Raw genomic sequence first — 27680 nt, forward strand, 5'->3', positions numbered from 1 at the left:
CGCTACTCTTGCAAAGCAACATTTACTTTCAAGTACAAGTATTCCAGAAAATGGCAGCATTGAACTTTCAGTTAAGGAAACAAGTTGATGATGGCTTTGAAGATGAAATATCACGAAACCCTGAAAAAAAAAAAAAAACACACACACACACAAGGCGAACAATAATGATTTGTTCCCATCCCAAATGCTTAATTTATTATCCGATATATTTAGATTACTATCTGTTTCCTTCGATGGACTTTGTTTTTGACACTCTAATCAACTTAACGGCACATTTTTTCACTGCGTATTTCATGACCACATAATAAGGACTCACCAGGGTTGGACGTTATTACAATGTCTATGGAGCGTTCCCCAACGCTATTAGCTTTCCTAGAGTCACTGTAGTACACGTTCTTGCGGACCTAATACTTTGTGCAGCTGATAACATGTGCGTAGCCATGTTCCCGAATTTCCAAAACCAATGAGCAGCTACAGACTCAGAACAAAACGAATGCCAGCAACTTCGTTTTCCGGAGGAAGTGCTGCTTAAGACATTCTCAGGTAGGAAGATAACAGCAATCGTTGTGTGTGTATTTTTTCGCGCTCCAATCGCTCAACGACAGGTCCTGCTCAATATTGTTCTCCTGTATTCAGTAGAATAGACGCAGGCATTTGCTGTTCCACTGCAGGTGCTTAGTCCTTAGTAATGAATTTATCTGACATAATGTCCATTTCCTTTGGTGACGTTTTCGGGGGGGGGGGGGGGGGGTTCTGTAAGTATCCACCTAGTAGTCACGTCCATTTTGTCTGGTGCTGCAGAGCTGATTGGCTGGGGGCGCCTGTCTCATTCTGACGCGTACCCCAGACCAGCCAATCAGGACTTCAGCAGAACGCGAAATGGACATGTCCACTATGTGGATACTTACAGAATATCCCTTCCCCCCCCCCCCCCTCCCCACTCCCACCCCCGGGTTCTCAATATAGTGGGCTGCGCAGTAACCTTGTTACAGGCCTTGACAGATCTCGTGCTTCTCGCTACAGTGTGTTTGCTCTCACACTGCATCAGAAAAGTGGACGTACTCAGTCACGAAACAAGCGTAATTCGTTATGGAGTACGATAGCTCTCGAAAATGGAGCGACGTCCGAGACAAACATTCACTGCCCCAGGAGGAGTCATCAATACTTTCTATTCGTTCTTTAGTTCTTTGTAACATTACGTGGACTGTGCCGCGTGTTTACCTTGGCCCTGAGCGGCGTGTAGGCGAGTCCGTTGGGCGTGCTCTCTGCAGCCAGCACCTGGAGCCTGGCGGCGCGCTGCTCGAAGTCCCGGTTCCGCTTGAGCCGCAGGTCGAAGCGGCGTCCGAATGCCCGCAGGGACACGGCCCTTCGGTCGCCGCCGCCGCCCACTTCGCGCTCGGAGCGCTGGTGCCTCCGTGCGCGGAGTTGCACGAGCTCGTACTGGGGCACCTCGTCCCGCGACGCCACGCGGAACACACGCCGGATCTCAGAGTCGGACAGCCGCTCGTGCACCTGCGTGGTATGCACAAGACACACAGGGGAGGGTCAGCATTGACTTGAACACACAGTGTTGCCGTTTATAGCTTTCAGTGTTTGTTGTTACAACCACGCTCATTATCCACTAGGACGCTACGGATCTACGAGAAAAAAAAAGAATTCAACAAAAGCAATCATGGCTGGTATAACGTAAAACTATTCTAATCTGTTTTTATTACAAATCGGCCATTAGGCCTCCGTGATAAGTCAAAACGGCTCCAGGTCTGCCCATATGGCCGGGACAATATCTTGTAAACACTTACAAGTGTGACAAGAGTCCGTGCGGGCTCCAAAACGTATCTACTTTGAGTGCATAGTATCGACGCTTTGGAACAAGGACATCAATAAGGACATGTAGACAGGATGGCACTGGGACAAACTGATATGTAGACAAAAAATTATAAATTCAAGAAACGGAGCATATGCTGTAGTTGCAGCGCGCTCATGCAACACAGGCACTAAATTTAAAGCATTGAAGACGATTCAATTAGAACATCGAACAGATAAGTACGATTTCATCTCATGTGCTAAAATCACACGTCCCGTTTACCTCTTGTCCTTGTGGCCCGTCACTGTTCCGCTCAGGTTACACTTGTAGCCATGAACTAACTTATCAAAGTTCTATAATATGGACCAGACACTTCAACTGCACGTAGTCACTTGTAATAATAGATACGCATCAACTTCTATATATGGCAAATCGAAGACCTATAAGTGTTTTATTTTTCAGCAACTGTTTGCGTCGACAGCGGAGTGCTTACCAAATACCTTGCGAAAAAAAAAGCTTGTAGCCAAGTTTGTGGTTGTAAATATCTGGCGAAAAAATCTTCTTGCAGAGTTTTTGGTACCTTTATTGAATAGATAAGCTAAAGATATACGTCGGAGCCTCGAGATTACACCGCCTGTTTTTGTCGCATGGAAGGTGTGTACTGAAATAAAAAAAAAAAATACATTTTGATTTATTTGCTTGTATACATTCAAAGATAATGACACAAGTACATAATATTTTTATAGCTCCATAGCCACATGATATTCGAATATATACTTTGTATACTTTTGTAAAAATCACAATACAAGTAGCATTTGTAAAAATCACGCAGCTGAATTGCCACAGAGTGCCAGCCCGTAAGGGCATAGAGAAACATTGTTAGAAATACTAATACCAAACGAACGAGAGGAAAGTTTTTACTCGTAATCGCTCTCCCTCGCCTATTTCAACCCCTGGTAACTACAGCGTGCATATTTAGTGCATAAGTATGCACGATACAGTGATCATATCACAGTGCATCGATTTATTCTGCACATAATGAACTGATGCGCTGTGATACATGTATGCAAGAGCAGAGTGGTCAGGGTGCATAGGTTCTTATAGACAAACGTTGGGATATATTGGCGATACTTGCTGGCGCTGCACGTAACAAAATTGTAAGAGACGTAACGGTATCAGCCAGGCTTTTTTTTTCGCACTTTTTGAATATGTGTAATATGCCGAAACCTATGCATGCCAATTAGGAAGAGGTTCTGAGAAGACAGTGCAACTTTGCTTCATGCAGGTATTCGTACTTTTGTGGCAACTTGGGCGTCTTTATGTATGCTTCAAATTATTGCGCACACAATATTCCCAGAAATACAGGGCAGGGAAATAAGTAAGCATCGTGGAAACCTTCGTGTACATATCACGAGCTCCGTCCGGTCATCCTAACTTCATCGTTGGCATTCTCTTGTTTTTTCCCGGTAGCAGACACTAGCATTACTGAAACTTTCAGGATTCAGATCATGCAAGCCGCTTTTCACTGTGATACAGCGTTTAAAATATCAACGCATGCCACGACGAAACAGAGAATACTCGTAAACAGTGGATTGGGTAATCGAAAATGACAAACAGCGAATATACGAGAAAACATAATCCCACAGGGCTGAAGCATATCGCCGGTTGTGGCGATATGGCGTGTAGTCCCATATTTTGCTTTCGTAAGCAAACTACAACATAAACACATTATCGGGTAAGGGCAAACAAAAGGCTTAAAAGATAAGAACGCTGCAGGTGCCTAGCCGTTAACCATGAGCTTATGTGTAAGGCAGAATGTCTATTTCCATTAGCGACTTGCTGTACTTTCAAAATAACAGGTTGCACACTGAGTTTGTTACAAGTTTGCGGGCAGAAAACGCCCTCGTGTGCCATTTATTCTTTATGATGGGGTTATTAGAATGCTTTCTATTCTTCTGCAAAAAATGACGGACGACGCTACTTAGTGCCCTTGCTCAGCCCTCTTTTTTTAAAAGCAAGTCGCCGCACAAACGCTGGCAGGAAACCTGCCTGGTGATTAGGGTCTCGTTAAAGCGATCTCCGCATTTGGAACACACGGTCACGGACGGCGTTCGCCCGGAGCGAACACCCAAAACCGGGCTGCGTGTACGAATCAGGGAAGCGGCTGGCGAAATCACCCAGAAACGGGTTACGGCTGCTTTCGACGCCGACCGGCCGAGTTTCCGCTGCGAAAAATTTGTCTCGGATTGTTATTGTCCGAGTGAGAGAAAGAGATGGAAGGAGTTCGTGTGTCCGTTCCTGACACACGACCGTTTTCTATTCCGCCGGTGCCCGATATGCGAAGGAACGAACGAACGGGCGACAGGCAACCCTCCCCACTCCCGCCCCGCTATTACTCGCTCGGCATATACGTGGTGTATAGCTGGGACACAACGCGGAACATTTGTGAGCGAGCTGTAGCGAAGCATATCGTTCCGCGCGCCATTACAACGGGCCGTTCTCGAGGCTTAATGGGTCCCTCCCCGGCGAAGCCCGTTCTGTGGCGGCCTTCGAATCATTCTTTTTTTCTGCTGTTACCGTTTTCTTACGGGGGCATGTAACTCGCATTATGTGACACCAAGTTAAAGTATATTGAGCCAGATTGATGGATTGCACTTTTGAAATAAAAAAGAAACAGGTTGATTTTATCAGGGGTCGACGCTTCGAATGTCGGAAATGTCACCAAGTATCAATCTGAATATTGAACGTGTGCGTTACGTTGCATTGATCAACAGTGGGCGAGCGAGGGATGCCTCAACCTGGATCCAAAGTAATTTTGACTTGTCTTCGTCCGGGTCTCTCGCCGAAACATTGGCTCCAATGTGCGGCTTGCGTTTCTTTTCTTTTTTTATTATTATTATTATTGTTATTGTTATTATATATTAGTATTTTATTATTATTATTATTATTATTATTATTATTATTATTATTATTATTATTATTATTATTATTATTATTATTATTATTATTATTATTATATTATCGTTTTTTAGCACACTGCTGACTGCATGAAGTATCCAACTTCCGCAAACTATTTGCCTTACTGGTATCTTATATGCCATGCGTTCTTATTGTGTATTGGCTCTTTGAATTAGCGGTAGTACCGCATATCATTAAAAAACATTTTCGTTCCAACCCTTTCCAAGTGTGACAAGTGACGTATATCCGTCAGTCTTGTTACTATGCTCTTACTTTATGCGATACAGTAACCTGCGTCGCGTACAAGCGGCAACCTATGGGGCAGTTATGTATGTATATAATATAGATATATGAAGAGCGCTCGACCCACTAGCATTTTGATCCAGTAGCGTTGAACGCACTAGCGTCTCTTCTTCGCTACAATTACCCCCGGGAGCGATAAGAAGCGACCTATTCGTCACAATGAGCGGGTCGTAGTAAGGCTTTAGACCGTGGACAATGTCTCGTCCACGGCGGCGCATGTCTGAAGAGAGGTTCTATTACATAGTTCACAGGAGATGCGCTTTCGACACGATAAGGGCCTTCATATTTCGGAACCAGTTTGATGAGAGGCCAGGGGCAGTCAAAGGGACTGAGAGCCACACGAGCGCTCCCGGATCGAAGGTGAGCGTGAAAGTGGCGTCACTGCGAGTGCTCCTCTGGCGCTCTTGAGGTTAAATGCCCGAGCGAGGTTGCGACTCTTCTGCATGTCTGACCCCCTTGTTTCAGAGATAGGCACGAACTCGGATGCATCCGGCCGATACGGCAGAATGTGTCGATGGTGTGCAATGACCATACAGTGAAGCAGTGGTAGTCTGCGTCTTTATACGGGGTTACGAAGGGTAGGCTGGCGTCCCAGTTCGTGTGGTCGGACGACGTACATTGAAAGCTTATCACCGAGCGTCGGTTGAAGCGTTCCGTGAGGCCATTCGTTGAGGTTGGTACCCGCAGTGTGCGAAACAACGTGGCACTCTTTGAGGATGGCTTCAACTACCTCCGGGAAGACCGTCCGCGACGCTGAGCAGTTCTTCAGGTGGACCATGCCGCAGAATCAGCGGTCGGCGAAGCAGGAATGTGGCAACGTCGCGCGCTGCTGTAGCGGTGAGTACCCAGCGCCTCCACCAATTCTAAAGGTGTTTATTCGGCAGAGCGAGCAGCGCAACGTAAACGGTCAGGAGTAACAGCTTTCCAGCCCCGTTGCCCAAGAGCGCCGATTCCCATAGCGTCTCTTCTTCGCTACACTATAAATAAATAAATAAATAAATAAATAAATAAATAAATAAATAAATAAATAAATAAATAAATAATAATAAACCGAAAACCGTGCGTATCGATGAAAGAGTTATCGAGAAAGAAGTTCTGAAACAGAGGTTATCTGTGATGACCCCCTTGTTTCAAAGGGTTTATGATGGTGCAATCATGAAGCAGCTGTCTTTAGGGCGTCTTTTCACCCAGCCATCCGCTTGTTGACCTAATTTACTCTGGCCACGCTGATGGTGTTCAGCGGTGACGAGCGAGTAGGAAGAGCGCTTGGAGCCCCGTCCCATTGCGCTACATGACCCTCGGGTTCCCTCGCGTCGCGAGCGATTGACGAATGCCGCCTCGCGGCGAGGTGGAGGGATAGCCGGGCGCCACTGGCGGAGTGATACAAAGTTGTAGTCTTCTTTTCCCCGCCTTGACAGACAGGTCCAGACAGGAGCCAACGCTTTGGGTACCTCGTGCGGGACACCTGTAGGTCACGTGACCCTCACTTCCGGCACAAGAAGGCTACACGATGCCGGTGTCGGGGAATCAACGGTAGTCGGATCAACATTGACGCATGGCGCGCGAAACACGAGACGTCATTAGGTGCCTGCCCTCTTGGAAGTCTTAAGACTGAAAAAAATACATCGAGTGACACTTTGATGGGGGCATCTCGCAAACTGTCGCTCTCACGAAGCGCGCCTTCCAAGAAGAAAGGCCAAAGCAACGTTCGTTTTCCAACTTTTCCCAACAACGTTTGCCAATAAACGAGGCACGCGGAAACGCACGTTGAAACTGCCTCCCGGCATGCTGCATCTTTTGTTTGTTTGGTTGTGCGTGCGTGCGTGTGTTTACGGACGGGTTTATTGATTCCTTCCTAAGTGCAATAAACCAGTCAGTTGTTAGTTCGGCGCCTGTCCTGTGTTGCCGTTACTTTTGTGCTGCTTTTACCATGAAGGTCAACCAACTAGCCCAGTTTTACACTCTATTGGAGTTCTTAAAAGTCAATCACAACTTTCCGATCCGGGTCCGGCACAAGCTGCACTGCACACAACTGTTCGGACCTCACAGTGTGGTGGTTCAAGGCAGACCTTGGATATAGTGCCGGCGAGTAAGCGACGAGAGACCGTATATTACGTCCGGTGTGCCCCTCCCCTTGGGTGCAACGCTGAGCACGAGTCGAAGCGGGCGCCCGTAATTCAGTGCGCGACCACAGCGAAAGCTCATGCGATCAAGGGCTTCCCAGAGCTCGCTTTCGCAAACGACAGGCGCGTATGTCTCAATTACGCCGCCTTTGTCCGCTGAGAACGATCGGAAGATACCGGCACCGGCTGACATTTGGTCTATTATACTTTGACGGGAAGAAATGGTCACAAGCACGTATACTTCGACACGCTATCGCAAGTAAGATCCTAACTGAATAGTACCCCGTCGATGTTTTTCTTCTATGTCAGAGGAGAGGCGTAGAGGTTCTCACTCTAATATTGCGCTTGTAAATTCCTGACAGCACATTTCATTCTAATCTTCCATATGCCGTGCAATAGTTCCGCATGTTTCGATATTATTGTCGTGGGAATGGTATAGTCTTTCTCAAAGTTCGAATTATTATACGTGAGAATTACACAGAGGGCTTAAGGCCCGCCGCGGCGGCTATGTGGATGCGGATACAGACTGCGGTGGCCGCATTGCAATGAGAAAATAAATGCGAACACGCTCGAGTACACCGTGCTTTGGGCACAAAGCTAAAGAATCTCAGCTGATCGAAATTATTCCAAGGACCCCAACTGCAGCATCTCTGGTACTGAATAAAAAACGAAGACAGGGTTAATACACGGAATTAAACATCTGCAAAGCCCGGCGTCTCCTATAGGCATTGTTTGCAGCAGTGCGACAGCCCGTCACAGTGTTTGTCTGCGCGAAAGTACGGAAGTCGGTGCACTTGCGTCTCTAGTTTCCTTGCCTTTCCATCCTTCAGATATCACTACAGGATACCAACTTAAGTATTAACACGGAGAGTGAGAATTTAAAGAGGAAAGCAAGCAAGCAAACAAACAAACAGCGAAAATCCGGGTTTACTTGTAGAGTGTAGAGGGCGATCGAAGCTTAGCGCTATCACTTGTTAATTTATATATAGATAAAATGTATTTCCCCATTTGCGTAGTTCTCGTGCACAAAATTGGCCGATGTATCACACATCTGTTATACACGATATCAAAGAAGGACTAGTCTGCTGGTCTTTGTACGTAGCATGGGTTGGGGGAAAAAAGCTGATATCTTGTTGCATGTTACTTTGACCGGCTGTGCGCATTCGAAACAGTTACTGTCTGTGTCGAAAATATCAAATATATTCCACGGGTTACGATCATCTGTTACTGAACCCTGTAAAAGCGCCCACGTGGCACTCCGAAGGCGTTCCGAAAATGGTGAGAGCAGGGAAATGCCGTACCTGCCTGTCTTCGGGGTTTTGCAGAAAGAAAAGCTCAACTGGACGGTACCAGTGTTCCGTTTCTATATCAAGCGGTGCGACTGCAGATTTACGGCTGCACTGAGCGACTTCGACACCGTTCACAAACACTGTCGGTTATGCGGTGGTAAGCGCAAGTAATCCATGCGGAGTAATCCCGTTTCCACCACTAATGGGCCCGTCGAAATACATAATAGTAGCGCAGATACAGAATAGATGGAAAGATGAAACAAAACCAAGGTATAGAGTGAATGCTTGTAGAACGTCTCGCATGAATACGTTTACACTGCAGGGCATGGTCTGCGTTTTAAAGATCAGACGCTGCACCGGAGACCACGATTGCGCTGACAGTACTCGTTGCAGATAAGAGAAATCGTGCCGCTGTAAAGCCGCGCCGTGCAATATTCCATTCACGGCGACCTCCTTTGTTAATTGGTTCGTTTTCCTTGAAGTTGAGGCCTTGGTCACGTCATTTCTCTGCTACGGCATTTCAGGCTTCAAGGGTAAACTTGCCTGCAGATGGGAACGGTTTGTACACTGGACGAGTCTCACGCCGTGTAACGACGCCCCTCGATCGAAAAGAACAAAAGAAAAAGAAAACTGCGATTACAAAAGCTTACCCGTTGCTCAGCAGAATGACTGAGACAAACACGTCCGCCTATTGCATATCTGAGGCTACAGTCAAACGCCTCTTGTGTTTAATCCTTACAATATCTTGTGGACCAACCGGAAAACTCTCTCCTTTGGCGTAGAACCTAATCACAGTCCTTAGAAGTCACATAAAAGCTGAACAAAAGCGCGCTAATTTCCTATTATAAGTTACGGACCGGTAAGTGCACGGTTAGTGATATAGAAGGAAAGCTTGTTCAGAAGTATATATACGGACGCGGAAATTGTTCGGTGTACAAATTTACTACGGTATATGGTCTTATCAAGCTCGTGAAGGTGGTCATTTTGGTTTGCTGTTTTTGACAAGTGCGGAGTGTTCTCTACTTACTGTTGCTTTGTACGAATCGGCCCACAACACTTAATGTCTCTTCGTGCTTAATGAAACTGGTCGTACTACATTACCTTCAGGATACCTTCCTGTACTTGCGTGTGTGTGTATCTGTGCGCGCACGCGCCGATATTTTCATCACGTATGGACAAGATTAAAAGCAAATCTTCGCTTCCGAATCACACCATGACCTAGATCAGTGTCTGTCTTTTTTTTTTATTCGCCTGCCTTGCGACGCGGCATGATGTCGGAATGATATGAAATATAAGCGGGGAGGCTCGTTTTATCCAGATACTGCAAAAGCGACTTATGAAACGTATTGTCCATGAGCCACCGTTTATGAACGATGGCTCATGTACAATACGTTTCACTTCTCAACTTCACACCCCTAAGCCCATTTTCGCGGACTGTCTTCGTCCGAGGGCACGTCAAAGTAGACGACGGGCATCCGCTACAGAGGCAGGAGCGCGGAACTTCGGACACTGGGCATCGTCTTCATATGGTTGACCACAGGTACAAGTGATGGCTGTTGTAAGCGCCGCCCCGGCCCGAAGTCGGTCCTGTCCCACTTTCGATCAACCGATCAAAACTGCTCGAACGCAGTCAACACCGTGGGAAAAAATCCCGACAGAAGGCTCGGCGTGCACTGCTTCATTTATGATTGCCCGATGCAAATATAACGTGGCACAATGAGGCCCGCAATAAACGCTCTCAGTGGGGCTAATGAAGTTCCGTGACCGGCGCGGTAGGAGGCGTGATCATCGCGTTACGCTCGCGGAAGTGAAGTTTATATGGCTCAACATATACGCGAATAAGGCTTGGCTGCGTGCTCGCCCGTCAATACAACATGTATAATTAAATCCGTGCAGCGCCGTTAAACCTAAATGCGGCATCAGCCAATAGAGAATCGAATGTGCAAAAACTGTTTGCCAGTAAAAATTATTCGCGGTCGACTTACACTAACAGCGAGTGTATCCTTTCAGGTCACGATAAACCGCAACACCAAAGACGGGATACGAGTTAGGAAGGATCGCACGGGCGAATCAGCTTTCTTGTATATCTCGTGCACAGTCTGTGATATAGCGCAGTATATTATCAAGATACTGCACCAAATTGGCAGGCTACCTTGCCTCCGAAATCTGATTTGCGTTATCATACACATCGTCTAGACTACTTTTCCTACTTGCAGGTCTTTCCCTTATGTATACATATACACAGCATACATGCTATAGGTAGCAGTAGAAGACAAGTGCAACGCCACATGTCCGCAAATTACTTGCATGTTATTTCATGTAAGGAAAAGATGTCATCTACAAGTAGTACTACGCTATAAAGGTACCCATACGGGCTCTCCAGAAAGAAGCCTTCGCAGTTGAAGAAAAAATCGTCCTGATCCTGGAGATCGAACGTACTGTCACCGTCTTTCCGGGTTAATTGTTCTGCCAGCAGAACTAACCACGTGGTGAATTTCCACAGAATCTATAGCACTATTTATTGACTATCCCTGTGATACCAAAAGCGATATATATATATATATATATATATATATATCGTCTAGTGAAATCTCGTTGATACGATTCTGCATAATACGTTTTTCGGGATAATACGTTTCTTTTCCCAGCCAACGATTTTCCATTGATACGCTTTTTACGATAATACGATTATCGGATGGTGCGTTTTATTTTCCGCTTCCCGTGAAGATCGCATCAACGAGATTACACTGTAGCGACCGGCCAGCGATCAGTATCTTTCCGTACTTTTGCGCGATTTCATTTTGTCTTACATGCAACAAAGCGTTGTCGGCGCCACCTATTAGATCAATCTTAAATCAAAGAAAGACAAAAACAAAAAAAAAGTAATACGAACGGAAAGCGAAGCACTTTTCAGTTCCAAGTTCGTGCATGAAACAGCCGCGTGTAACGGTCTCCGATCTACTATATAAGCCAACTATATACAGCATGGGACAGTGCTGCAGCGTATTATCGGGGCAAAGAATTACATGCGTGTACTCTGCATGCATCGCGGATGCGTAGATGGGCCCGCTGAAGCGTTCGATGGGAAATCGACGAATCGTGCTCTTCGGGCCTGCGCGGCGCTCCTCTGCTGCCGCCTTCGGGCTGCTGCTGTAGCGGCGCGCCGCTCACGAAGTGCGTGTTTTCATTGGCGCGCCCCGCAGCATTTCTTTCCTCGCGAGTCGATTACGCTTAGCAGAGCGCGGAAAGACGGCCGAGCCTCGCCGCGGCCAGGAAGGAAGGAAGGAAGCATGAACAGCGCGCGCAACTCCGAGCCACGCCCTTCTCAATTTCGCGCGCGCGGGAACTCGGGGACGCGGCGCGCTCATCGGCTCGTCGTCGGTGCACGTATTCTTTTTCCTTTCCTGTTTATATATATATATATATATATATATATATATATATATATATATATATATATATATATATATTATTCGAGTTCCGAATGCAAATCGCATCATATATAACCGAATAATTCAATTCGATTTTCGAATAGCTAGTATTCGAAGTTATGAATAATTCAACAGGACGAATATCTAAAACGCAACAAAGGCCAATGGTGCAACTTGGTTAGGGTGGTGTGGTTAAAACTAATGCTAGCGTCATTACAGTACATTTTCAATAAATTCTTTTGTATTCGATATTCGATTCGATATTCGATATTTTTTACCACTATTCGGCACCATTCGATTCGAGATGAAATTTCTCTATTCGCACACCCCTAGATCCTTCCTAACTCGTATCCCGTCTTGGGTGTTGTGGTTTATTGCGGACCTGAAAGGATAAACTTTCTGCTAGTGTAAGTCGACTGCGAATAATTTTTACAGGCAAACTTAAATAGGTAACACGTTCGTGCATGTCTTGGTGCGTCCTCTGTTAAAAGCTCGTCCACGCGTGGCTGCACCACTCAGAGTTCTGTAATTTATTGGCGTAAACGTCCACCTTCGATCACGCCATACTGCTCCCATTACCGGGGATTATGTTAACATGGGACGCATACTGGACTGAGGTATCGACACACAACCGCCGCAGTCGCTTAATATGGCGTTGCGTTGCTGACGAGGTGCGATTCCCAGCCGTGGTGGCCGCATTTCTATGGGGCGAAATGCAAAAGTGCGCGTGTACTTAGATTTAGGTGCACAATAAAGAACCCCACGTTGTTAAAATTATTCCAGTTTTCCTCACTACGGTGCGCCTCATAATCAGATCGTGGTTTTGTCTTTTTGAGAATTAATTTTTTTTTGTCAAACGATTGCAGGGCCAGAGTTCCTTATAATAATTTTTGCAGGAAACTATGATCTGCATAATCGTAGTTTTTTTTTTGTAATTTCAGTTTGTTTTTGCCTTTCTTGCCGTGGCTTCGGCCATGTATGCTTCGTAGGTCAAGTTACTTTATGTTATTAATGATCCTGCTGCTTTTCAGTGTGCCATGCAAAGGGTTCTGTCTCCGTTATGTATATTTCGTTGCACCCTCCTACTTTCTCGTTTAACGTCGAATTCATTCTAGCGCAGTTTTCGTTAACGTCGTAAGCATCAGGCATAGAACGAATTGTGAAAGGTTTCTCAGTTTTGGTCATAGTTTCACTGAGCGTGCTCGCGCGTTATGTCCGCGTCTGTCAGGCCTCCAGCAAACTTCTTCAGTTTCAAATAAATACAACTCTTTCTCTCCTCTCTCTCACTCAATGCAAACGTAACGCTGTGTCCTGATTGGTCCACGTGTGATGTCCCTTACCCTCTTCCAGACGAAATTTTAGCTATAAGCTTATGAAGGCTCTTAGAATGCCTATTGGGCTGCCTGTGAGCTTCGCTATTTGCACGCGTGCGCACTATCCTTCTTCCTTTCTGTCTTTTCTCTTCCCCATATGTAGGGTAGCCAACCGGGTGCAACCATCGTTCACCTCCCTGTCTTCCTTTTAATATGAAAGCATTATAGGCGGACTTCACCCACTTTGGAGACATCACATTCCTCTGACGAAAAATATTGATAGTTAAGTATCCTAACGTGATTTGAACGCGAAAGCATGAGGCCTTGTCTTAAAGTTCCACCTTAATCCACCTTGCTCTAATTTGTACCAACCTTAATCCACTTCAATCCACCTGAATCCACTTTATTCCAATTTTGGGAGTGGGCCAGGTCCGACGCCGTGGCTGTTCACCATGGGATTTCGCAGTGCGAGCCGCAGCAGGTCCAGCGCCGGGAGCGTGACGTCATCACTTGGTCACGTGGGTTTTGGCACCGTCGGATGATAACAACGGACGCCGGATTTACCGCTTCATGGGGCATATAATGCTTTCGCATTAAAATATGGTCCGATCCCGGCGTTAGTGCGGTCTGAAACTGCGTCTCAAAGCGCGAGCTGGCACGTGATGCACACGCCAGACGTTTCAAAACACGACTTTGGCACGAGAAAAGCATGCGTGTGATTCTGACCAAATGACTAGGGCACTGAGTTGCTGTGCTGGAAGACATAGTACGTTTGATCCCACCTTCAGCCGCGCATTTCTCTTATAGGATTATATAGGCGGATTTGAGCCACTTTTGAGGTATCTGAGAGAACCCGAGATGTGTTGACCGTGTGCGAGCGCGTCACAGTGTGCACGAAATCGCAAGTTTGTAAGAGACACCACGTATAGAAACGTCATTTGCATAAATGGGAGTGTGCAAGGCCACCCGCGACGCATGCGCCTGCAGCTGTCGAGACGTCACAATCGTCATATTTTAGGTTTGTTATGGCACACTCAGAGTTAGCGATGCTAAGTTCTGCCCTAGTTTCTTTTATTTTCCGCTGACGTTCATAGTACTCTGCAAACAACCCGTTCGGGGACATATGTGCCACGTACAGACCGCAGGAACATATTGCTACACTGCTCTGCACAACGTTGAGGAAGAGGAGCACGAGCTTGAGGGTGAAGAAGACGACGCTTCAATGACTGGCCTGCTGTGGACTTGGCCTTGTCAGTCGTGTACGTATTGTAAATACATTTCTCGTCTTGCTTATTCTCTCCGCAACATATTTGGTGGAGGCGCGGAGTATCGATCCCCGTACCGTTCAAGACAGTTTGTTCCACAGACATGTTATTATCAGTGGCCATAAATATGTATACGGATTATATAGCTGAAAAATCCTATATGACCACAAGGTCAGACCTGTGAAAAATCAAGTGTTGTGCAGGAATTAAATCGGTAGACAGTACATTTAGACTGTCTACATTCGTTTTTTTTTTTTGTGCCATTTGGGAATGTCGGAAAGCTTCAGAATATACATTCCAAGCAGGTGGGCAAAGCTGTTCTTCACAATAATCTACATAGCTCGGTTTACACCTAAGCAGCTTAGATTGTTGAATAGCTTGGTAACGGTCGACCAACGCAAATTACATGACAAAACTGAAACCGAACAGGACAGGTGCTTCGTCCAAGATCAGTCTTAGTCTTATTTGTGTTCGCTTTTTCCTTGCCAGGCTGGGGTCTGCCTGTTTCTCCTGCCGAAAAGCTTCTTTGTTGTTGGAACCCATGTACGAGTACTATAATCGCTGTGTTACGGCAGTTGACTATTCGAGGACGCTGTGTGCCGTTTTTGTTAACGTACTTCTCCAAAACTGATCAAGAGTGGGCTGTTTCTTTACGTTAGGAAGCTCACGGTTCAAATAATTTGGAAGCAGACCGGTGCTTTCTTCAACCAGAGTCGTGGAACAGCGGTACTTATGCTTAGGTGTCCACTGGCTCCAGGGTACATACCACTAACAACCAATGCATATGCCCCATGGTAGCAGCAGCATTCCGGAAATAATTTTAAATTGCGCTTAAGCTTAGTGACAGCGGCGTTTGTGCGCTGCCGAATTCGAATTTTAGTTGGCGTTTCACACCCCAAAACCCGAGTATAACCATGAGGGACGTCGCAGCGGAGGTTTCCGGGATATAGTTTAGGCCCCCTGGAACTCTTTAACACGCGCCCATGAGAGCTTTTGTATTCCGAGCCCATCGTAATGCGGCCACCACGGTTCGGGAATCGAACCCACGATGTCAAGCGGTCGTGTAGACTGCTTTTTCTCTCAAACCCCCAGTCTGTACTGCACACTGTATTGCAAACCGAAATAAGGCTTTCATTGACTCATTGATTGATTGATTGATTGATTGGTGTGCTCGGCAGCAGAGGCTCAAATCGAGCAAGCTACCGCAGTGGGTGCCGCGACTTGTCACCCATAGTTTCGTCCGCTGCGAGGAAGTCCTGGAACGTTCAACGACGAGTATAATCTGCGAGGACTGAGGGAGAGCTTGATGATAAAGAGAGAGAGGGAAAAACAAGGAAAAGCAGGTAGGTTAGCATAGAGGGACGACCGGTTGGCTACCCCTACACGGGGGAAAGTGGACGAGGGATTCAAGGTAGAGAGAGATCGCGTGAACAAGAGAGCTTGTAACTTCTCGTAACGCGCATAAAGCGTGGTATATAACTCGCGCGTCTCGCTGTAAGCTACGTGCTCGGCGTTCCTGAAATCTCGCTCAGGGCAGCCTCGTTCCTAGCTCGGGGCGCGGTCCGGTCTAGCATAGGTCGACCGCGCAGCAGCACCAGCAACACCGGCAGCGTACGCGTATCAGTGAAAGCGGCGTTTCCCTTCCGTGACTGGGCGTCTAGCGCGTACGCAGGCCCGGTCCGGCCTCACTCTCAGCGGGCCACGGGGTGGCAGGTTAATAGCGGCCGCTCTTCTATTGTGTTCCGCGCCGAACAATGGCCATTCAGTGCGTGCCGCCGCTGGTGCCGGGGGTGCAAAGCGTCGAGCCTGGCGAGGAGCGGCGCTGTCCAGCGTCTCGGGGATCTCGCGTTGCACGCGGCGGCCACGGATGACGATGCGGTGCCCCACCGACGAAAACCTCGAGGGTTGTTTTCGGCGTAACGTGTATGCACTAGCCACGGCCGCGCCGTTTTGCAGTCCTCTCGGTTACGAATACCGTGCAGCAAGCTGGGAATCACGGCTGTCGGCGTCGGTTGATACAGCGCCGAGACCACCGTAGTCCCGCTACACTCACGTGACAATCCTGTATGGAAACGTTCATGTTGCTGGGCAAAGAAAAAAAAAGAATCTAAACAAAATTATCCATAAACCATATAGACTGTGTACGGATATACCCTAGCGGAAACCAATTTAGTAAGTCTATAGACCTCCTGTAAATCAGTGTGCCTTGCTTTTACTTGTATTTTCTATATATTAGCTCTTTCGATGACTGTAAATAGTTCGTTAACTGTATACGCCTACACAAATTAAATTTAGAGATTCCATACGTTGTTGGCAAACTTCTTATCAGGAAAGAAATCTCCTTTTCTAGACTGCATTTCGACTACGTATTCCACATAAATCCAGCACAAGAAGCTAACCGAAGGAAATGGGCTCACTTATGTCGGTCTGGTTCATTGACTAATGAACGGGTCGTCGTTCAGAGAAGGTCATCCTGTTTTATAAAAAGTGTCCGTCACAAATCCACAGGCTGTTTGTAGATACTTAAGATTATCTTCTGTTTTTTTTAGGTCACTGATAAGGTATTTTGGTTGTATGGAACTTGTAATTAAACTTAAAGATATTAATCACCAAGCTAATCATAACCACTATCCAAACTTAAGCACTGTGCATTTGATCAATTATAGTGTGTACGATGACTGTTCATGTATGGCGAGAATAATAGTACAGGGAGCCAAAGTGTAGTGCATGAAACGTGTGTAGAAAGTTTATTGATTATCGAAGTAAAGCATTATACCGGCACCGTTTATGTTAGATCAGCGTGTCTTCAGTACATGTATTTAGTCGCAAACTGTGCCTTTCGGCCAGGATAGTCACGAGGGAAGTTGTATAGTTACCCACTTCAGCCGGCAGTTTAAACTACAGGAGCACGATATGCTGCCTCCCCAAAATATATTTTCCTTTCTTCATATATAAACTCTAGGCATCTTACAGACAACATATGATTAAATGTGCAAGAGCGAAAACCCACAGACTTTCTAAGCACAGTCGATAAAAGTTGGCTTAACATAGTCCACGGACTTTGTTGATTTTTCTCTGGAGATTTAGAGTATATTGAAGAAGTAAATTAAATAAATAAATAAATAAATAAATAAATAAGTAAATAAATAAATAAATAAATAAATAAATAAATAAATAAATAAATAAATAAATAAATAAATAAATAAATAAATAAATAAATAAATAAATAAAAAGAATACTAATTTAATAGCACCTATCATATCACATTAAGTAACACAAGAAATATACCACATATAATATAGTGGGTATTATGCTTATTCGGTACTTCTGATCTCTTATTGAAAATGGTTATCATTCGGGCTTATGTGCTACAAGTAACGATTTATATAGTTTACTAGAACTTCTTAAGTGCCTTGACGCCAATGTGCGAAATGCAGCGTTTGTCACCAAGCGGGCGGGCTTCGTTAGGCAATGAGCCTTCAGTCTATCCGATGAAGTGGCGATGTAAGCTGTATGATGCCGTATACGTGAAGGTGAAACTCGGTAAAAAATAAGCAACCTAACACTGGCTATTTCCATGTCGGCTATCGTACGGACGCGCCAGCCATTCGTGAGCCAATCTGGTTGTTAGTGCATCGCTGTTTATTCCAGCCCACAATTAGCGTTGACGTCAGCGGTATAGCTTCAGCATGTGCTGCACCGTACTCGCTTGGTTTGGGACAGGACATGCGACGTCGGTTTCCTGCGGCGAGACCCGCAGTGCATCTGTATAGCGCTCACCTCCCGAACCTTACCGGAACTAACCCGTCGCTAATGGGAGCTCCCGCTGCAGAGCGAGGAGTCATTTGAGAGTAAATTGGATTACGGAGAAGAAAGGCTCACTTGGCCAGATTGACTCTCGTTGCGATGCGGTTTCACCGGGGTGATGCGAGGAGGATTGACCCCACGATCATCCCGCGCTCCGTGGACGTCGCTTCATTGTGTTTGGCCGCCCCGCTCCGTTCGTGAATGCGCGAACGGTTACGTCAGAGTGCTCGTGCGCGCTAGCGAAATGTTTATCGAGGAGCCGGTGGCGTAAAGCAACTGCTGTGCCAACAATGGGCTGTGTGTGTGTTTGGCCAGAGGCGAGGAAGCAACGTGCGCCCCTTAAATTGATGCAGGCAGAGCCGAGTAATAGTGTATAAAGTTAAGCGGAACGAAAAAAAAAAAAAAAACTTGAGACGGCACCGCTACGCTAACGCGGGACCATCTGACTGAGTTGCGCATATATTGTCTGATACGTATAGAGTGATACGTACGATACATATGCTAGAAGCGAGTCTATTTACTACCTGTATGAGAAATCCTGAACCGAGTGTCATTTTTCAATTTCTAGAACGTTTCTGTGTGCGCAATCTGAAGTGGCATTGAGCGAGTAATCGATAAGTGAATGTGGCTGTATTCTTACAGTCAGTTTCTTCTAATTTTCCCTGCACACTTCTTTAGCGTTCGTGCGCTTACATCAGCATAAACGAGGAACAAAGGTGTCGGGACTAATTTTTCAAGAATGAATGTCCTAGTTAGGCGTGATAAAGGTCACGTTTCCTGGGTGCCTTATTGCTCGCAAGTATGGCGTATACGCACACTGTCGACCTATACGAGAATTTCAGCCTGAAGTGCAGTTAAATATGACATGACAAAACAGTTATACCTGCGTTTAAGACTTACAAGAACAGTATTCTAGGTGTGTAAGCACACTCTGCACGTTACTTTACGACCATACCATTTACTCAAAAGCGTTTGAATGACGATAAGGTAAAGATAAGGCCCTTATAAGTTATCGTGAACTTCTCCATCGTGATCATCATCATTCATTTCATTTCATTTCCTTTTGATCTTTTCTGTTCTTACCTCAACGCGGAGTACTAACTATAGAACACTCATGGTTCAGGCCCTACGTTACGGCCTCACAACCAGCAATAAATCTAGCTCTTTCTTTCTGTTATACACTAACCGGTATGCTGCTTTTCTTTATCGCGTCCCGCAAACACGTTGTGCTCCTCGTATTTATTGAGAACCCGCGGTAGAAATCGTGATTACAGGTCTTGCAAGCAGCCATCCAAAACTACATCCCGATGCCCAATCTCTATACGCGTTGATATGCGATGGCTTGTAAGGTATACCTCCGCTCCTATGGAGCAACTACACTCTTCGGTATACAGGCATTGTGCCCCCGTTCTTCTAACCTCTGCTCCGCAACTCAACCGCGAACATAATGAACCGGGACGCGATGACAAGGCTTCGCTACTCCGTTCACCGCCGCCAACCGAGACAATCACAGAGCCACACTCTTCGGCCTCGAAGCACAATTGAGATCAGACTCGTCCACATCCCCCAACCGAGTCTGTGCGCCGGGATCACCCATGTCATCTGTAAAGAAAGACCAATTTCTCCTCCGTATACGGTCGCGTCTTTCTTCTGCGAGCTGTAATTCCGCCTTTTCACGTTTCCGAACCGGCTCCACGGCAGCCATAGGCGGTCGACCTTCCTTCTCGTGTCAGAACTCGAATGGAGCGAGCGACTGAACGCTAAGAGCGTTAACGCCGCCATCGCCGTCCAAGGCAGTTCCTGTCGGCAGCGGCGGCGAACGACGCCATGTCTCAAGGAAAGCCAGTGGTGACGGGCGCGCGCGCGGTCAGAATATGGCGGGCGGTCCGCTCGCGTTTCGGGAAACGACCATGTCCGCGTGGCCTGCGAACCGCTTTTCACGACAACGCGGTTTGCTTCCGCGGACGGGACACGGCGGCCTTCCTTCCCTTCGTGTTTGTTGCTTGTTGCGCTCTGGAATTCCAGGCGTTTCGTGGCGGCATGGCGCGGCGAATGAGACAATTTCAAGAGATGGTGTGCAAAGGCACATAGGGCAGCCGAAGAGCGCAGGCGTCACTGCTGGCGTTAGCCAGTGTAAATGGCGCATACTGTGCTTGCCGCCTTATAACGTCGATGAGGTGTGATGCTATAAGATCTCTTACACAACTTTCGCAGGTCAGCCAACTTAGATTGATGCCGAAAAGCGGACGAACAGCACGATCGAAGCTCTGATGGACGTCACTGATTGATAACCCGTATCAAAAGAGAACGCGGATTTTAGCGCCAGATAGAATACGCGAACTGAGGCTCCAAAAGCGGGGTCTTGGGGCAACTGCACCCTGGAAGTTTGCATTGCAGTTCATTTTCCAGGCGCTAGAGACGCTTTTCTGTTACTTTCTATCTTCCAAAGCGAGATGACCTTTATTTTTTAGTTATGGCTACATCAAATGGAATTCACAAAGCCTGTTTCTTTTTTTGCGTATTGGGATTGCTGACAGTGCTGACGGCTTTTGTCCTGGAAAGCGGATGAGGAATGTGCCAAAGCCGTGGAGAAACTGGCCAACTGTCCACAAACGTTTGTAAAAGCAAACGCGCAATTTCTTCGCGCCGTTTTCTGGGTAACGACTTCTGTTTGAATGTGATGTGCACATGATAGCTTATTCGTTGTCTCATTCTAAATAACTTGTCAGATACTTCTCACGTAGCTGTTAAACGTGGTTACATCGTCTCATACGGTGTCGTCACATTGTGGCCAACGCATGTCTTGTTCATTCGTGCCAACACTGCAAAGAAATGCGTAATTTATGTCTTCATCGTTTTGTGTCCACTAACAAATGTCGTCTTCGCGCTTCGGGATTGTTCTGTTTTGTCGTAGATAGGTTACTGTGGAGAGATCGAGGTAAAGAGCACCTCGGCTACTCCATTTGTTATACAGCTGGGAAAAAAGAGATAGATAGATAGATAGATAGATAGATAGATAGATAGATAGATAGATAGATAGATAGATAGATAGATAGATAGATAGATAGATAGATAGATAGATAGATAGATAGATAGATAGATAGATAGATAGATAGATAGATAGATAGATAGATAGATAGATAGATAGATAGATAGATAGATAGATAGATAGATAGATAGTACTTAACCAAATGAATGAAAAATTGACAACGAAACTAATCCGAAACGAAGAGTTCACTTGACGTCTGCTCCCTTAACCGAATGATATATACACTTTGTTGTCATTCATTGGTGCAAGAGTCCTACATAAATGGACGATAGGTACAGACCCACAGCTCGGTTCAAGTTCCGTTCACGGTACAGAGAGCGTAACTGCATCACTTCATACATGTAGCTGTATTCATGACTACTTCTCACAAACTCTGATCTAACTTTGTGTTCACCAAGAAGTATTATAAGAAAATGTTCGCCTTTTCCTGCAGATGACCTGCTGACCGCGGTTTACGTAATTCTTGTATTGGAAAGAGGGCACTTGTCTAAACTTCCTAGTTCTTTTCGTTAACGTTCTTCTTTCCATGGCGTATTTAATTTATTGATTATCGAGGGCCTGGAGGGCATTATACAAGTACGCACACAAGCTTGTATTATACATCATTTCCGAAAAGAAAATTGTGCACTCAAGAAGAAGGTGGAAGACGTTTTCAATTTCATGGCCACAGCAGCACTCGGGAGAAGTGCAGCATAATATCATGCACCTAAAGTTCTTTGTATCGTTAACTAACGTTAGCCAAACTATTCAACGAAAAAGAAAAGGGTAGAACGAAAAAAAAATTAAAAGCACGGTGCAAGATACAATTATAAGACGTACGGTGTCCGGTCTTCAGAGGTCTGACGACCGAACACTGTAGGTCATAAAATGGTATTTTTGTTTTCGTAATGTTTTTTTTTTTCGATGTTGCTGTTGAACAGCTTGGCTAAAGTAGCGGAGACAACCTATATATGCCATTTCCTTCCCAGTAGAAGCTTGTGAATGATTGTCTCTAGGTGTCGCTTGAGATCTGCTCCTACATTGAATTTTCGGTGTGGGTGAATTAGTCGTAACGTCAAGAAAAAAATGTGCATCTCGCGTCTCATTTTTTAATCCTTTTTACGCAACGCATCATTCCACTGGTGCGTTGCTACCCAATAGTCCTGTGAATATCAACGTTAATTATAACAGCATTCTTCTTTTACAGATGTGTAGAATATTGGAAAGGTGCTCATGTTCGATACCGTTCATTGCGCGTGATTATGCGGTGTGACCACGATAAATTTTGAAGGAAAAGAAAAGCAAGACCAGCGATAGGAAGAGTTTCTTTTCGTTTGTTTGAAAACAAACTACAAAAATTTTATTTAAGACAAGCAATTGGAGCGGATATTACCGCGCGAAGGCATGAGAGAACGCTGTATCTCATCTATTTGAAGGGTATATATAAAACACTTATTTTCTGCTTATGCGTCTTTTGTTTATCCATTTTGAGAAAGTGAGCTTAATGCATTGCGCGGCACGCACGCACACACACACGCACTAGCAAGCATGAAAGAAATTGGCATAAAACAAGGCAAAAAAAGGGTGGACATTCTTTTCCCCTGAAGTTCAGGGGACGAAGTCATGCAAACATTTAATTCATAAGCGATCGACTGTGACCTCACTTTCTCATTCGAAACCCGTTGATCACTTCCTTGTTCATCTTTCTGTGAATTTCTGTCTTGTTTGGATTTAACTTCTCAAAAGCACTTGTTCGCATCGGTCATCGGCAATCTACGCTACTGACACCTGTCCCATATTCAGAAACCAGTTCTGACGCCACAGCACATCGTACAAGAACAGGTCGCGTTGATTATGGTTATCGCACCAATGACGAACAGCTTTTACGAACTAAAAGCTTTGTGAATTCGGCCCGCACTACGGCGTATTATCATGGCGTCTCTGCTCGTCAGTCGATTCGGGAGTAGAGCGTGTGGCCAGTTGACGCACGTGTTCGTGCAACCAAGAGGTGAACCCGTTATCGTCCTTCGAGAACGCGGCGGCGCCGTTGCGCTCGCCGATGAAGCAGCGAGACCGATGAGACGAGGAAAACGCATTGGGACGCGTGATGGACGAGTCAGTCACACTCAGGAGTGAGCGAACGTGGAGTAGAGCGGCAGCGCGACGATACAGCATGACCGGCTCTCCAGGAACATCGACGGGAAGCGATAGTTCAAAACTGTTAGCTACCGTTGTCCCACTGACTGTCTGTATGGGTACGGCGAACTACCATATGTCCATCAAACCACTTTCTTAAGACAGACTGGCTTGATGTACATTTGGTGAAACACTGCAGTGATATTGTAAAAGAAGCTCGGGCGGAGCAATTGCCTGCCCTGATCGCAAGGCTGAATCCGCCTGTTGCTACAACCCATCGCCACCACCAGCACCACTCCCACCGTCAAGATGCCGACAGACAAAGCTGTTTGTCCCAGCCCCCTGCATTTATCATGTACAAAATAGAGGGATAAAGTTGAAGTTGAAGAGTCAAGGAACCAAGGTAGAAAGCAAACTTAAGGATGGTGGAGGAACGTTCGGAGAAGAGGAAGCAAGGTACCTTGACCGGGGGAAATGTGGCATATTAATTTTTGTTTAATACTTTTTGTATTTTCTTTTTACATTCTTGTCCCCTTTTCCCCCTGATTAATGGCCTATCTCCCGTACTGAACTGCGTCATTTCATGCCAACCCATTTTTCCATTCGGATCCAAGCTTCAATTATTCGTCTGCCATAACGCTTAAGATAACCACTGGATTCAGTTGTGAATCGTCTTTGACTGCAAGTTGCATATATGCCCGACAATATTTCTGCATTGTTCGAGCTTCGCAGAAGGCCTTAGCTAAGCGTTTGGTCACCAAATGGAGGGCGTCACCTATGCTCGCTGCTTCATTCCTCTTGCTTCAGAAAGGAATGATTTGCGGAAGAATTCGGCTGAGTCGGCACATGTTTCACCTCACCTCAATGTCGCCTCTCTTCCGACACTTTTGAGCCCATTAACTGATATGTTACGCAACTTTAGCAAGTCTTGTTCACCGTTAGGAGATTCTCTCTTACTACAAGATGTGGGACGAATGTTGTTCTTTCACTTACGATCTACGCACGTGCAAGTATTAAGTTGACCTGGTGTGCATAATCAAATTGCTTGTACATAAAAAACAGCCGGGACGCACCTCGTGCGTAACAGGCTACAGTAACTTGTAGGAACTGCCACTTAAACGCTGAGAACTTTCCTGGCTACGTCGCGGACGTGTTCAACAGCAGTAAAAACTCTCGGCGAGAGCAGCTATGTAGAATTGACATTTCCTTTTACATTCATTATGAAAGGGGGCTGGTGAGCGAGAGTTCTGTCTCGTACGATGGGGAAGGAGCGCGTGTGCTAAGAGCAGGACAGAAATATATCTGCTGATGTCACACAAAAAACTTGTGTTCGACTCTAGTGATCTTGAGTTCCGCAGCCCGATTTAATTTACATTTTGTTTTTATTTTTATTAGATGTACTGTACAATGCAAGGCAATGATGTGAGAGGGTTTCATGTATTCTGTTTTTCCAACTGATTGTATTTTGCTTATCACGGAATCGAACTGCGACGGGTTTATTGCTTCTTCACTGCCGTGCAATATAGGACATATTCACCGGATATGATTGTTCGTTGCTTGGGGTTTTCCCCGCAAGAATTCCGTGAAGTACTTATACGGGAATTCAGTCTAACCGGAAACCGGAGACGACAGTATGCGCTGGAAAGCGAAGGTCGTCCTTGAAGTGACGCGACGGTGAAGCTTTACAAGAAGCTTCACAAGAAGCTTCACCGTCGCGTCACCTATGCAACGAGTAACCATATCCGGTGAGTATGCCCTATATTGCACTGCAGTGAAGAAGCAATAAACCTGTCGCAATTTGATTCCGTGGCAAGCAAAAGCATCTTGATTTGAGCGAGCTGGTTCACGCTGTAACTGCATTTCAGCTGCGCGACGGGACAAGTAGAGAGAACGTGCGTCACAGGACTAGCGCTAGTTCTAATGTTGTGTATGTTTTTAATATTTGGTCTCATCGCTGCTTCAATATACCTCCTAATTTATCAGTTGTGGCTCCCATGGCATACGCTATGCAACCTGTGTTCTGCGTCTTGCATGCCATTCTTTTTCGTAAGTGTTGTTCATGGGTGCAAGATCCGGTATGGCATCCCATGAGCAAAAAGTACGAGTTTCGTTAAAAGCTTCCACTGCGCCGATGGCCTCAGCGGTAACTGCAGAGGATTCAAGTAATCGTTTTTGCGTACAGATGGAGGAGATTGCAGAAGATTGCAGAAGATTGCAGTCGCGAGAGCAACTGCAGTCTTAGTAAATGATTTCAGAGCCGGATAAATCCGTGAAGTCTGCTGATGTTTCCCCCAGTTTCTTCTCTTCAAATTTTATGCCCAACTTCCCCATCACAGGCGCAGGACGCTGTGAATCTGCTAGCTTATGCTGACGACCGATTAATTCCGGTACTGAAGGTATTGGAATCCTGACCTTGCCACACGTCGCAGCAGAGAATGACGAAGGCGATGTTACACTTCATAAGGGCAACAGAGTCGAGCAGGCCACTGCATTACTGAGTAATGTCAACTTGTTTCGACGACTGTGTGCGTGTGTATGTGGGCGGTGTCGTTCTCCTATATTTCCTTCTTGTATATTTACTCCTGCTCCATCTTCCAGTTTAGGGCCGCGAAACGGATGTGTCGACTTTCTTGTAATTTCCTTGTCTTTTCCCTTTGCTGCTGTTTGCGCTTATTCACAATATAAACGCATGTGTTGCATACGCTACTTTTCATAATTTAAATTCTTCAAAATGTCGCGGCTCAGTTTACGTCGCAGTGTGGTCTATATTTGCGGAGCGAAAGCTATCTGAGTACGGGCATATGTGGACGAGCACATAAACAATTGTCATTTCCTGTCATCTACAGTTGGAGGGTTGACACCAGTTTTCAGTCTTCTTCTCCAATTTTCTGGTCGTTATATGTAAAGCGGTCCGCTCTACCCCCTTCCTTGATCAGTATCTCGAGCCTTCCATTCCTAGAGGCAAGATTGATAATGTTGAACGCACGTGTCTGGTGACGTTTCCCAGTACAACGATTATGTATCGCGTATAGACGCACCACAGTACCTAACTGTTGCAAAACGAATCCGAGTTTCTTCGAATGTGTGAACTTCGTTTACTTTCCTATAGGCCGCGAATGCAGCTCTAAATGACGAATTTCGATACACTTATACAAGCCAAGTATCTGTATAAGCGTAGACGCAAAAAGTTTCACCTTGGAAGAGATAGATGAGACATCCGGATTGCACTGAACGGCTTAAAAAATTCTGATTCATCGTCCCGGGAAGCAAGAGATTTCTTCGCTACTGCTAATCCTCCAGCACAGAGACACAGCAGTTTACTCGTATGCTGACCGCGTCCACCGTTCACACTCTTCCCCGCATCTTCTGAGGTCACCGCAATCGTGCCCAGCAAACCGAATAATCGATACAAAGAGAAATGAAACCTATCTACTCTCAAATACGTTTTTTTTTTCTTCTTTTTTATGAGCTTTCTTATAGGATCAACGGCAAATCTGTGTTAGATCGTACGAACAGACTGCCCGTAGATCGTGCCCGTCGTAACGATGCCAAGCACCGGTTCGCGCCGCTTTCATTTGAGCGCCAAGCCGGTGAAGATCGCGCAGAGATAGAAAGATATGAGAAAAAATATATAAGGAAGAATGAAAAGTGAGAAAGGAAAACGAGGAAAATCGTTCGTAAATAGGAATCAATTGAGCAATAAAATGAGAGAACATAAAAATATTAAAACCATAGGAAGAAGTAGGCAGAAAATGGGGCGGGGGGCGTATGCCAATATTCGAGATTTCAGGGCAAATCGAATGTAGCCAAAGTGTCCGATAACACAATTTGATAGTTGATGTCTTCGAATATTCCATTATAGCCGAATGTACGGGGTTACCATAATCACTGGCGCTTGCCTAACTGCCGAGAAAAAAATGATCACGCCTCTGGTTTGCTGGCCACTTCGAGGACTCATACCAAGCTGGTCAGCAAGTATGTTGAATATTCATACTTTTTGTGCACTTGCAGACTGCTGAGCCGAATGGGTGCATATATTTATATTTGTCGTTCCCAATGTATGCCTAATTCTCTGTAGACAGTACGGCCGACAGAGAATTCGGCATACATTGCCAACGACATTGAATCGCCATGACACACTGAATATCGACATCACAACGTTAACGAAGAAAGACATAAGAAGTTTATTCCCGCAATAAAAATAACAATTTTTGTTTCTTTTT

General features: G+C 45.8%; 1 protein-coding gene across 2 annotated transcripts in view; it reads right to left on the reverse strand.

Annotated features, from left to right (window-relative positions):
- The window catches only part of LOC119431168 (A disintegrin and metalloproteinase with thrombospondin motifs 16), a 223806-nt gene that overhangs the window by 28448 nt on the left and 167678 nt on the right, over positions 1-27680 (reverse strand). For both annotated transcript variants that reach the window (XM_037698638.2, XM_037698637.2), the window contains exon 3: positions 1222-1512. In XM_037698638.2, the coding sequence (XP_037554566.1) occupies positions 1222-1512 (291 nt within the window). The remainder of the gene's footprint in view (positions 1-1221; positions 1513-27680) is intronic.

This window comes from Dermacentor silvarum, chromosome 10 (assembly GCF_013339745.2).
Source record: "Dermacentor silvarum isolate Dsil-2018 chromosome 10, BIME_Dsil_1.4, whole genome shotgun sequence".
NCBI classification, from domain to species: domain Eukaryota; kingdom Metazoa; phylum Arthropoda; class Arachnida; order Ixodida; family Ixodidae; genus Dermacentor; species Dermacentor silvarum.